This window comes from Penaeus chinensis, chromosome 16, assembly GCF_019202785.1.
Source record: "Penaeus chinensis breed Huanghai No. 1 chromosome 16, ASM1920278v2, whole genome shotgun sequence".
Classification (NCBI taxonomy): domain Eukaryota; kingdom Metazoa; phylum Arthropoda; class Malacostraca; order Decapoda; family Penaeidae; genus Penaeus; species Penaeus chinensis.
The window spans coordinates 35,074,588-35,089,587 of NC_061834.1; the positions used below are offsets into that span (position 1 = coordinate 35,074,588).

Below are 15,000 nucleotides of genomic sequence, written 5' to 3' on the forward strand. Positions count from 1 at the left end.
TTGGGATAGGTGACAGACATAATTTCTAAACCCTTTTCCATCCATGTTCTGTATTCAGTAACTTCAATAAGATAAATTCACATAATATATCTAACCAAATGTATATCTGAATTGTAAAAACAATTTCATCTTATCAGTTTTAGATGGAAGCTCATGCAGATAAAAAGTTATAGATGAAAAAGAAGTTTACACAAGAAAACAGCATAAAATGCAAGTGAGAAAAGGAAATAAACAGAAAATGGGAATAAAATGAGTAACACAAAATACAAGAGAAACAAAGGCTTTCAAATAGTGAAGGGACTGGTAATCTGATAAATGGAGCTTTATGCCAAAATGGGTACAAACATATGGCACTTGATCTTTGAGTGTATCAACTTCATATGAGGAACAAAATTTCATATTTCCTAATTCTATCAACATAACTTAAAAATTTAGTTCATATGTACTAAGGAAGGAAAATGAAGACAAATAAAATACAATAACATTACAAAATCATAATAAATTCTCTTTTTGTTGCAATTCTATAACTGGTTTAATCTGGACATGTATTATTATAATTAAGCATCTACACTTTCAAGAAAATTCCCAAGGGCCCAGAGCACTTACACTCTTAACATCCAACAGTGATATGAACAAAAAAGGAAAAAATATATATTATAGAAAAAAAGAAAAGAAAAAGAAAATATTTGTTTCTACTGGCTTGCTCATGTGAAAGCTCAGAAATATTTTAATGGGAACAGCAATACATTTTCGATTTTTTTTTTTATCTCAATTATATTGCAAAATTTCTCCATGTAGATCAATATATTTAATATTTGACATATTTCATGAATAAAACCATTCTAAACTGGCAAATGGGGGATAAAAAATTAAATGAAAATCTGAAATGTTTGATTTACACACACACTGACTTCTTTAGCTTTGTACACATTGCATCCTCATACATGTAATGAAGATTTGTCAATATTCCCTGCACTCTAATTATGTTTTGAAAATTTCAAAAGCAATGAAATCTCCCTTGTTTGATACCTGTAGATCTGTGAATTTGTTAATGTAGAACAATTTTCAACTACATTATATTGCATATTTATACATTTTTCTTGTTCAATTCTCAGTATCACCCAATACATATACATATACATATACACAGACACACACACACGCACAGACACACACACACACACACACACACACACACACACACACACACACACATACACACACACACACACACACACACACACACACACACACACACACACACACACACACACACACACACACACACACACACACATATATGTGTGTATGTATATATATAATATATAATATATAATATTATATAATATATAATACTATATAATATATAATACTATATAATATATAATACTATATAATATATAATACTATATAATATATAATACTATATACTATATAATACTATATAATATATAATATACAATATTATATAATATATAATATTATATTATATATAATATATAATATATATAAAAGATAATATATATATAATATATAATATATATAATATAATATATATATCTTATATATAATATATATATAATATATACATAATATATATATATATGTATATAAATAAAATATATATAATATATATTTACACACACACACACACACACACACACACACACACACACACACACACACACACACACACACACACACACACACACACACACAGATATTCCCATTTGTCTTCACACATTAACAGTATAAATAACATATCCTAAATTACTGTTATGGAATGATGTGCAAACTGGAGCACTGAAAAAAATACTGCATTTATAGTTTTAATAAAATGTGACCCTTGATTTAACCATTTCTGTTTTAGTTCATAAAAGATATAAAAATACTAAGTCTCAGTTTCTCCATGAGTAAGGCATGGTACAGAAATTACAGTACAGATAAAGTACTTCAAGGAAATCTTCTAAAATAAAGAATTCAATAAATGACACATTGGTACTGTCTATCACTTTGATTTCTACTAAGGATAAACATGGATTATAAGGAGAATGTGCATATCTAATAATGTGTAGCCTGGACAACTCTCTCCATGGCTTCAATTGGCATATGGTCAATGTGTCCAACATGGGCAATGTGAAGGGAATGGCTAACGTCGGTAACCTGTTCCATTCCATTAGTTGCTATTTCCTCAAACTGGTCTGATGAACCTTTAAGCTCAGGAAGAACTTGCTGCACTTGCTGTTCCAAAGGATCAACCTGTGGGTCAGAAGAATGTTCTTGCAAATGTTCTGAACTTGTTGGCTCATTCAGAATTTCACCATTTGCAACTTTGTCTGACACAATAATCTCTTCAAAGGTGTTCGACTCTTCCTCCTCAAAATCTCCATCATGCATTATCTGGCCTTGCTCATCCAGCTTGGTGTGACGTGTGATGCGAGTCGGTCTTGCTCTTGGACGTCCCCGCTTCGCCTTTCCCCTGCCTCTACCTCTTGCTGCTCTACCTACACTTCTCTTGGGCACTGAGGACATCATTGTATCAGCAGATAATAATTTGCGTGGCCTTCCACGCTTTTTGCCAGTTGGTGGTGCTCCACATTTCTTTAAGTGTTTTTGTAAATACTGATTGGTTTTAAAAACTTTACCACATCTTGCACAACCAAAAGGTCTCTCATCTGTATGAAGCTTTCTATGACTCCTTAAATCTCCCTTAGAGCGGAATGCTGCTGTACAATCGGCACATTTATAAGGTCGTTCACCTGTATGAATGCGCAAATGGATCTGTAAGGAAGCATTCTGTGCAAATGCTGCCTCACAAATTTGACACTGAAAGGGTCTTTCACCTGTATGCTTTCGCATGTGATTTCTCAGGTGGGTGCTTGTAACAAAGGAATCTTGACAAATACCACATATATATGGTCTTTCCCCAGTATGAGTTCTCTTATGCCCTGTTAAGTGAGACGAGCGTGAAAAGGTTTGCCCACACTCTGAGCATGTATATGGACGCTCCCCAGTGTGAATACGTCTGTGCGCCTTCAAATTAGAACTTTGCACAAAAGATGCACCACACTCTTCACAGGTGTATGGACGCTCTCCCGAATGGATCCTTGAGTGAGATTTTAAATTGGAAGAATTGGAGAAGGAGGCACCACAAACATCACAAAAATAACTTCTTTCTGTGGAAGCTGTCCGTGGTTTTGGCCGAGATGCAGGAGGCTTTGGGCGGGGTGGTGCAGCCACAACCTCTTGCGGATGAGGATGGTGATGGTGCTGCTGCATGTTTATTTGAGGAGCTTGCATAGTTGGAGCAACAAGCAAATTGTTAAAAGCATTGTAGTCATACCATCCTGTGTGGGCCCCAGCCTGGCCCACCTGTACAAGGTGGTCCATGTACACAGTGTTCATGTTGACGGAGTTTGGCGAAAGAGTCATTTTGTTCTGCTTCCACGACCCTTTCTCACCTCACTGATCTGGAAAATAAATCATGGCATCAAATAATGACAAAGAAATTCATAGAAAAAAAAAAAAAAAAAAAAATGGTGCACAATAATTATGTGGAATTGTCATTATCAATACTAAATTCTACATGGATTTTACTACGAATGGATCTAAATTTACTAATAAATGATACACTATTTCCCTTAATTTTAGTCTTCTGAAATGTAATGGTTCTTGCTTTTGCTCATTTTATGCAATGAATATGTAAATATCATCATGATCATCAACATCATCTGTATCACCATTATAATCATCATCATTCTTTTCTCATTATTATTTCTAATATTATCATAATAAATTATTTGCTATCATTATTATTGATATTCCTATTGTTAATGTTAATTTTATCATTGTTATGATTATTCTTTTATCATCATTATTATTGTTATCATGATTATCATCATTAATATAATTAAAATAATAATAATAATAATAATAATAATAATAATAATAATAATAATAATAATTATTATTATTATTATCATTATTATTATGGTTGCCAATATTATTATTATTATTATTATTATTATTATTATTATTATTATTATTATTATTACCATCATTATCATCATCATCATTATACTTGTTATTGACATTATCATCATTATGTTTATAGTCATTAACAACATTACTAAATCTATTCCCTTATTGTAAAGGTTGCAAATATATATAATTCAACTAATTTATAGAATATTATTAATAAATTAATGATTGCTATATTAGTGTTCATTATTTTTTGTTCCAATTATATGTACTCCTTCCTTTCCTTATATCAAAGCTATTAAACTGCTCTTTACATTATTAATCACATTACTGACATTACTAAAAACTTTATTTATTCTAAAATATTCTGATTATCATTATCTTTATAATTATTACACCAATCACATTATCTTTGTTACCAATATTATTATTAGCACAAGTAGTAGTACTCCCATTATTTGTATTTACATAATTTCCAATATCTATCTATCTATCTATCTATCTATCCATCTATATATATATATATATATATATATATATATATATATTGAGTTGCATATATGTATGACTATGCCTATTTGCTTCTCTTAAAAACTTTATCTATTATCTATAAATAAACAAACTGTCAGTAGATATCAAAACCTACATAACACATTAAGCCGACTTCACTTTCAGTGACCTGAATGAAGCAGATGGAAGTTTAATAAGTTCAGTGCTACTGCATGTTCCTGCTGTACCAGGGAATTTCTATAAATCAGAAATACATGACAGTTATTGCAGTGACTGTGGATGCATACTGCTGTATTACCAATTTGTATGCATTCATTAATACACAGATTACGACATATCAAATGTTTAGGTAATCTAGCCAGAATGGATGGGTAGAAATACAAGGTTTATGCATGTAGATGGAGAGCAGTTGAACCTAAAGGATAATTTCAGTATTGTGGTTCCTTAAAAGGGAATTTTGTATAAGTAAATATACCTTTATTGGTGGTGGCCATTATCATACCATAAATATTGGTATTTGCAAAGGGAATATTTGATGCTGAATTGGCAGCATTTATGCCATATGTAGATGGAAATGCTAAAATAATTAAGACAAGACACATGCATTCATGCATACCTACACACACACACATACACGTATATTTCTTCGCCACACTAAGCACTCAACATGAGTAGTGCCTGATTTCAAACTTGAAAATTAATGGTGCAACATAAGAGAGCCTGATACACCTCAGATGCAACAATCTGGGAAGAAGAAGAAGAAGAAGAAGAAGAAGAAGAAGAAGAAGAAGAAGAAGAAGAAGAAGAAGAAGAAGAAGAAGAAGAAGAAGAAGAAGAAGAAGAAGAAGAAGAAGAAGAAGAAGAAGAAGAAAGAAAGAAAAAAAAAAAAATAATAATAATAATATATATATATATATATATATATATATATATATATATATATATATATATATATATATAAAATGATGGAGCCTTTATGTTTCTCAATGTACGTGGAAACTGTGGAAATTTTATTTTCTATTCATTATTTACACTGCAATGTAAGACTCTAAATTTACAAAGAGTTAGATTTCCAGGTTGTAAACCAGAGAGAAAACACCCAGACTACACCTACTAATATTCCTGATTACATTTTTTTCATGGTTAAACCACCAATAAAAAGTTTTGCTTTAGTGATGTAAAACTTATCTCTAGCAATTTTGCTAACTGTCCACTATAAAACTGTATCACGTGGCACAATAGCTTCCACAGTTTGAGTTCCAGCAAAGGCTAACAAATCTCAATAACAAAGCCTAACAAATCTCCATAACAAAGCCTATCTTTAACAAAGCAGGTAAAACTAGTTCTGAATTTGACAATGGACTACCATGGAATCCCACAAGACCTATCTTGCCAAAACACAAGGATGGAAGTTTATCTGCCTTTGCCAAAGGGTAAATGGTACTGATCGACTTTGAATTTTCAGGCTATGACTGTGGCCTTTTCATTACATATTATCCATACCAGTACTGTCTTGTGTATGTCATCATCATGATCATCACCATATTTAATTATCATTATCACTATAATTATCATTGTCACTATCACTATCATTATTATCAATATCATCATCACCATTTCAACATATATACCCCTGCAAGTAAAACAACAAAGGGAAGTACAGAAAAACACACAAACATGCCGAAGGCCTTTTCGCATTTACTGCTTCATCAGGGCATGATGAAGCAGTAAATGCGAAAAGGCCTTTGGCATATTCATGTGTTTTCCTGTACTTCCCTTCCCTGTTCTACTTGCAATATGTTTGACATGAATACTGACAGTATAAATATCATGCTGATTATAAAAACAGAGCTACAATTTAGTAACATTTAAAATCATTGATATTGTTTCTAAATATCTAATATCATTCAAATCCCACAACAAACAAAGCATGATTTTTTTTTATTCCAAGACAGACACTTATCCTAAGGTTTGGTATGTGGTTCTGTACTGCATGAATGACAAGGAAATATATTCAAGAATTGGAAGGATAAGCTTTGCAATCTCATTTACAATACATTAAATATGCCACACCCAATTTCTACCACTATATTGCCATCTGGGAATATTTCACACACAACAATGCAAAAATAATAATCCCTTGTTAAATGGTTATCTCTACACTAGTCCATACTTATCAATATCCCTCCATACAGACATGGACAAATACAGATTTTGGGTAATTTTTATGGTATGGATGCACTAAGCTAGGACAAACTGAAGATGGTATTCTTGTAGAAGAATAAAAGTTGCAATCAACTGTATAAAAAATAATCTGCAGACATGAATGGTAACATCATAAATTAAGGAAAGAGATCACAGACACTGCCGCTCATAGCCCAAGTCCATTCAGAACTCTAGATGTTTCGGCTCTATCTTGCCTTACTAAGGTGAAGACAATGTTTGTCTAGGGATGTTGGGAGGCAGAGCCCCCCATCAACCCTCCCCTCAGGCAGTGCCAAGTCACAGCAACTTAGACTGTTGAATAAATTTGATATGGAGTTGGGGACATAGTCTCTGCAATTGTGTCTGGACTGTAAAGAATTACCTGGACTTTCAACTCATAAACAGTGGACCTAATGAACTACAAAAAGACTATCAATATGCCTTATATTATAGTAATAATATATGAAAAGAATGCTAGATGTCTTATAAAATGGCAGCATTTTTGTGAAAAGAGAACTGATACTGCTGACCTTCTTTCAAATATGGCCGATAGTATATTCCATCAGGATTTTATTCTAACTTCTCTTTGACAAAATATATTTCAGTTTAATGATACCAGAATAAAGTAGATTTCGTACATTCTATGTCAATCAATGAGACTGGCCTTTAATAATAAAATAATCAATATATAGTATAAGGTTACTCTATGTATCTTGAATTCTTTACAGCAAGTAGTAGTGTATATTTTCCAACTATGAAACTCTGAACCTTAAATGAATACAGTATAATAGCATAATATCATAATTTCAATTCTTTATCTCAGTAATAATATTTATAGTAATCATACAGAACGGTATAACATCAGGAACTGACATGGCTTCTTCACCTTTCCTACAAGCATGATCTTCCCAGATTATGTGATCGGCATATGTTGACAACAGCTTGAATACGAAGTGTAAAAGCCACAACATTGCCTGATGCATATACCTGCAGACATGATAAGCAAAGCTGGGCTGATCTTAACTCTCTCAGATTACGTTTACTACCTTAGCATGTCTCTTTACGTTTTTTATATCCACTACATTAGTATCTCTCCACTTATATGCTGTCCAATTCTGATAAATAAGTTTTTGTTAAATCCATACACTTCAATTCATGGTTGATTCACTCTGTAACAATACAGTCTAGAGAAAATTATGGAAACTTTGACATGTTACTACAGGTCATCACAAATATTTAGTCTTTAATAAAAACACACAAAAACAGATTTCCTGTATCCTTAGGGTAGGTTATTGGATCAAACAACAAAAGAATGGGAATTAGAGGCTCAAAAGAGATAAATTCACCCAAGAATTAAGCTGAAAAGAGGTGAACTCCATCAAAACAGAAGAGATGTCAGTGGTTATTAACAAACAACCTTCATGAATTCACTGCTTTTCTGAATGAATGAAGTTAGCATAACCTCACCAGACACATGACGACTACTGATAAATGGTGAAAACCTGAAATGCACTTGATAACGTCTACTGAAAACCAGGATTTACAGGCCAGAGTTTACTTAGTCGTTTTACCTCCTCCCGACTTCCAGCCTGTTGCTCTCTGTTAAATGTACAAAGGTGATTTTTCTCCAACATGCACACGACCCAAACCACGATCTAGAGTGAAACCATCAGCATATCTACTCATATCACCTACGCCCAGCCTCGAAAGAGGGGAAAAACAGGAGAAAAAAGGGTCGAGAAAAGAGGGATAGGGACCATTGGAAATTCATGCAGAGTGTTGTCCTCTTGGGGCCTCTCCTCCTGACGCCTAAACCTCCTCTTCTCTGCCTTCCCACGAGTCCAAAATGCCAGTTGGTTCTGCCTACTCACCTCTCACTATGTGCTAGTAGCTGTCATCCCTCCAGGAGTTCCTCAGAGCTGGGTTTTGACGCTTTATCTTTGAAAAATAATTCGTGATCTTTGTTTGTGAGAAGACCGGACTGGGCGACGCGGTGTTGCCATCTCGGGCGTCACTCTCACTCTCGCCCCCTTTTTTTTAGTTGTTTTTTTTCTCTCTGATATTTTGCTCTCCCTCTTCTCTATCTTTCGACCCTTTTACTTGCCGTGTTTTATTATTTCTTCCTTCCTTCTTGCCATCCCGGGTGTCACTCACTCTCGCCCTCCTTTTTTTTATTCTTTTTTTTCTAATATTCTGCTCTCCCTCTTCTCTATCCCTTGCCCCGTTTACTTGTCGTATTTTATTATTTTTTCCTTCTTTCTTGTCATGCTCATCTTTATATTATTCATATTTTTAATACTCTTCCTCTTCTCCGTCCCTCGTCTCTTTCATTACTCGGTGTTACTTTTGTTCTTCCTCTTTCCTATCCCTCTGCTTCCTCTTCCCTATCCCTATTTACTCAGATCTCCCGGTTCTTTATCTCCTGACCTCTGGTTTATTTGCTCATTACCTTATTCCTCCTCTACTCTACCTCCCGCCCTCTTTTATTACCGTATTTTTTTCGACTTTGCTCTATCTCTGCTCAATCCTTCACCCTCTTTTTACTCACCATTTAATTATATTATTTCTGTTCTTGTCACACTCGTCCCCTTCAGTTCAAAGTTTTCGTCTTTTCTTACTGTAGCCTCTCGACCCTTTTTTATTATAATTTCAGGTTTCCTCTTTATTATTTCTATTTTCCTCTCCCTCTATGGAGCTGTGGTAGAGTTTTCCTCTTTCTCTGGTGACATATATTTATTTTCATTTGTGTTTGTGTCATGGGGGATTTAATAGGTGCTATGGAGGAAATACATATCTTTTTTTTTAGTTCTGGAGGAGACTTTGCTTTTAGACATATTTTTTTGACTTGGTGTCCTATCTTCTAACTTCAAAACTTAACAAAAAAAAAAAAAAAAAAATCACGAAGGATGATGCCTAATTGGTTTTGAATTTAAAAAGGAAATTTGCTACGATGGCAGCCCCTCTACCCTGACTTGCCACAATCGTGAATTTTCTATTTTTTTAAAATATAATAAGCTAAATATTTTATCAGCTATAAGATATTAGGTTATTTCAGAAGGGATGTGTGGTATCAGATGTATACGAGACGAATTGTGAAATGAAAATAGTTTTGTTCATATTAAGTATGAATATATAGGCCTAAAATGTTTAGCATTTTTTATTAAATTTCTATAGTAAATTATCTTATGACAAATATATCAATTACACAACAACCGAACTCTTTACATGAAGTTGTGTTACTCAACAAGGCTGTGATTCAAGAATATTATACTTCCTTTATGAAAAAAAAAAAAAAACATACTAAAATTATCATATATTCCCATCGTAAAAAACAAAATAAAATAAAATATTTACGATAACGAAAACATTAAAAAACAACTAATATTATCTTTCTCAAAACCACATAGCAGCAATGAAGGCGAACATACTTTTTGAAAATAAAAACGACCCACTGGACCTGCCCACACAAAGGACAGCATAACGGCCTGCCCACAATGCCCACTCCATCCTTCTCTGGGCACGTCACCTGCACGCGTCCCTCGCCCCTCCTCTCCCTACAACAGCCGGGGGCTAACTTCACTCCGGGGCCAAAATAATTTTATGTTAGGACGATGTCTTTGATGCACCCTATATGCATTATGTGTGGAGATATGATCGTGCATTTGTCCTATTATAAGTGATATTGCTTATATATACATATGTATATGTAGTGTATATATATGTATATATACATATATATATACATATATATATGTATATATATATGAATATATATATACATATACACATATGTACATACACACACACACACACATATATATACACACACACACACAACATTATATATATATATAAATATATATATATATATATATATATATATATATATTTATATATATGCATATACATACACATACACACGCATATACACACGCACATACATATATATATATATATATATATATATATATATATATATATATACACGCACACACACACATACACACACACACACACACACACACACACACACACATATATATATATATATATATATATATGTGTGTGTGTGTGTGTAAATATATATATGCATATATGTATATATATATATATATATATACATATATATATATATGTATATATATAGGCACACACATATATGTGTGTGTAGTATATATATATATACATATGTATGTGTGTGTGTATATATATATATAAATATATAAATATATATATAAATGTATATGTACATAAACACACACACACACACACACATATATATAAATAAATATATATACATATATACACATATGTGTGTTTGTGGGTATATATATAATGCATATATAATGTATAATATATATATAATGCATACATAATACATACATACATATATACGACATTTCACACTTTTTTGTGAGAAATGTTTTTATGACACACACACACACACACACATATATATATATATTTATATATATATACACACACATATGTATGTATACACACACATATATATGCGAATGGTGTGTGTGTGTGTGTGTGTGTGTGTGTGTGTGTGTGTGTATGTGTGTGTGGGTGTGTGTATGTGTGTGTGTGTGTGTGTGCGTATGTGTGTGTCACAAAAACTTTTCACACACAAAAAGTATTCTATCTCGTCTGCATAATCACTTTTTCCATTCATCTTCGGTTTGTCCAAAATTCCCGTTTTTTTTAAAGACGGATTTTCGGAATTACTTGATAGATGAATCGACGTACTTTTAGTTTCACATGCCTTCAATTTTAGTAGGTGGGCTGTAGTAACAGTAATTATGGCGAAACTGCCAAAAAAAAAAAAAACATACCCTTAGCCAGAATTGAATGACTTTATTCGACTTGTCTTCTATTATTTTACACCTGTAGAATCAGCTCTGGAGGTGAGGGACGCTAATTTCCACAGGATCATTCGATACGCCTTTTATTTGGACATGAGATGAATATAACCAACAATCAATTTCTCACTTGGGTTAATCGACCTCTGACTTTTCTCCTTATTTGAGCTATTTGTATAAAATTGCCTTGGGGCGTTTTTATTAAAACCCTGATTCGCTCATGACTGGGGAAAAGGGAAAATAATTTCCAGGTCTTGCCTAATTTCCAAAAAGCCTGAGAACCGTGATTTTGCTTCTGTCGTTGCTCTCAAGTTTCGAAACCGGACTTCGCTTTATCTAAAGCATCTTTGAAAATCAAAATCAGCTGTCAATTACTTCAGCTGCATTCCATGTTGTGCAGACTTGAAGTATATTAGGATAGTATGATCAGCCTGAAACCACCAATGGGCATTCTTGTTTACTTGTTAACATATATATCTTAAAAGGATAATGGAACAGTTGGGTTTTGTTTTTATTGTCTAATAAAAGACACAGTTATCTATGTCTTATAGTAACATTTCATGACTATGTTCTTCTCTAGTTGCCCTTACCTGACTTAACAGAAGGTTGGTTCCACGAATTTTATATTTCCCGTTAATGTAATAAAAACTGTAGTTGTATGTCAGTTCCAAAACAGGAGTTACATTACATTACATTACAACCCTCTGCTGCTGGATAGTAAGACGGCTGTAATGAGCTTTTCGCTTTCAGATCAAATGAGACACCAAATCAAATAAGTAATTTTGAAAGTATTTACCATGCAATGAGTTGCATGATAACCCTACGTTGGCAATTAATTAAGAATTAGTGAGAAAAAAACTTCCATCACAGTAATAAATGGATTTACAAGAAATTTGAGAAATACACTTTACTTCAAGCTATTACAATTATCTATTTTTCTGTTGAAAAACAAACAAACTTTTAGGGACTTTTATGAGTCTATGTGAACTATTGGGACATGTAGATATTAATTTATCCAAGTGGATACAGTTATGTATATTACGTCTATTTATGTAGAAATATTTACGATTAAGTATGCATGTATGAAGCCATGTATGTATGCATGTGCAGATGTATCATTATTCATGTACATAAAGCATTTCATATTCATTGCATTATAAAAAAGGAACTGCTAGCATGATAAACATAATTCTTTAGTATCTTTCGCCCGTCAAGGACTTGCATAAAAGTGATTTCCCTATAGGATTATATCGATCTGTACATCGGATGCGGCTCCATGCCCGCCATAGAGCTGGCTACAAACAAGCCTTTGCACTTGGAGGCGGCCACTAAGTGTGAGGGGGTTTTCAGTGTGGCGGCGCGGAATCAAAATCAGGCGGGACTGGTGGTTGCTGTTTGCGTGCATATATATATATATATATATATATATATATATATATATATATATATATATGTGTGTGTATATATATATATATATGTTTGTATGTGTGTGTGGATTTTCTTGGTGTGACATAGTGTCTGTTTTATTTTGATTTTAAGTTATCCCCTGTGTGCAAGGAATGCTCGGGGTTACCATCCACTGGCAGCGAGGGATTTGAACGCAGGTCAGCAAGATTGCTAGACGAGATCGCTACCGCTGCACCACACAGCACACACTAGGATATGGTCTATTGTGGACTTGCCAGGAGTGAATCCAGACTGCTCTGGTCTCTGGTGGTTTAGTTGGTAGTCTCGGATCCATTTCTGAAAAATGTGGCCGAAAACCTTGCCTGGTATACTAAACAGTGTAATGCCACGGTAGTTGCTACAGTCCCAATGATCCCCTTTACCCTTCCAGAGAGGGATGATCACGCACCTCAACAGGTCAGGGGGAATGGAACCAGACTACCAGATGGCAGTCAAGACTGCACGCAAGCCCTGTGCCTTAGGTTCACCCCCAGCCTTTTGCAGTTCAGTAGGGATATCACATATGCCTGCGGCTTTCCCACTCTTCAGTTTAAAAATCGTCATCCTAACCTCAGTTAGGGTAGAAGGTTCCCCGCTGATGGGTGAGTCCGGCACAGGTACCACTTGCATCCAAGCTAACTGTTGGAGAGTCTACTTGGTACAGCAGCTCAAAATACTCAGCCCAACGTTTACGAACCCCAACATGATCTGAAATGATCTTTACATCCACTGAGCGGACTGCAGTCATCTGAAAGGAGGGATTAGAGTTCAGCTTTCTCAGGGCTTGGTATGCAGGGCAAAGGTCATTTACCAAGAAATGGCCTTCAACCTCCTCAGCTAGATTCCTGATAATCCTTGTCCCTTCTCAACAGTGACTGAGCCCTATGCACCAATGAGGGACACAGATCCTGATTGCCATTCAACCGAGCCATGCAACACACTTCAGTTGCCTCTAATGTCTCCAGGGAGATGAATTATTGCCTTGCCCTCGGGCATATGCCATTGTACTTCTGCGCTGCTTTGAGTGCTTCACGCTTGGAGGAGCAGAATAGAGCAACTGGGTCCGTCAGGTTTTCAAGTTCTATGAATCGATCAAAGACTGCCATGGCGAACCCACAGGCACACTCCTCCTCCCTCAGTCTGTCCAAGTGAAACACCCTAGAGTGGTCACTAGAGGGACGAGGAATTTTGAAGTGGACATGTAGAGTAGCTACTACCAGTATATGGTCAGTGCCACAGTTACTTAAAAATTATTCACAAAAGTCATCACAGCTCGCATCTCTGACTGTCTAGATTCTAACCAGCCTAGAGAACAGGCAGGCTTCCGCAAAGTATTTTCAACAACAGACCACATCCACACACTCACCCAAAGAAGAGAAAAATAAGCAAATGTAGGTACCACTGTTTATGGCATTCATCGATTATGAAATGGCATTTGACTCTGTACAAATACTAGCAGTACTAGAAGCTATTCGAAGACAGGGAGTAGAGGCGGTATACTGTAAAATATTAGACGATATATACGAAGATGGGACAGCAACCATCAAGCTCCACACGGAAACCGATGAAATACCAATTAAAAAGGGTGTTAGACAGGGCGACACCATCTCAATTAAACTGTTTACAGCTTGCCTTGAGGAAATATTTAAGAAGCTAGAATGGAACAGAAAGGGTATCAAAATAGGAGACGAATACCTAAACAATCTAAAATTTGCAGACGATATGTTCTCGCCAGTGAATCTGTAAATGAAATGCAGCAATCAATAAACAATCTGAATAGAGAAAGTCTGAAAGTCGGACTTAGGATGAACAAGACAGAGACTAAGATCATGTTCAACAGTAGAATTCAATTCGACAGATACATGTACAAGCGCTGGAGGAAGTGGACAGTATATATATCTAGTGCAACTCGTACAAACACATCTAGCGAAGAGGAAATCAAGCGACGCATCAGTCTAAGTTGGAGCGCCTTCGGCAGACACAGTATACCAAG

The 15,000-nt window shown here is 34.6% G+C and overlaps 1 protein-coding gene across 1 annotated transcript in view; it reads right to left on the bottom strand.

Annotated features, from left to right (window-relative positions):
• Positions 1 to 8,705, bottom strand: part of LOC125033304 — a 32,673-nt gene extending 23,968 nt beyond the window's left edge. Inside the window, exons 1-3 of the mRNA XM_047624686.1 lie at positions 8,568 to 8,705; positions 2,067 to 3,470; positions 1,030 to 1,037 (exon numbers count right to left, since the gene is read on the bottom strand). Coding sequence (XP_047480642.1) covers positions 1,030 to 1,037; positions 2,067 to 3,432 — 1,374 coding nt within the window. The 5' untranslated portion in view covers positions 3,433 to 3,470; positions 8,568 to 8,705. The remainder of the gene's footprint in view (positions 1 to 1,029; positions 1,038 to 2,066; positions 3,471 to 8,567) is intronic.
• Between the last annotated feature and the right edge of the window lie 6,295 nt (positions 8,706 to 15,000).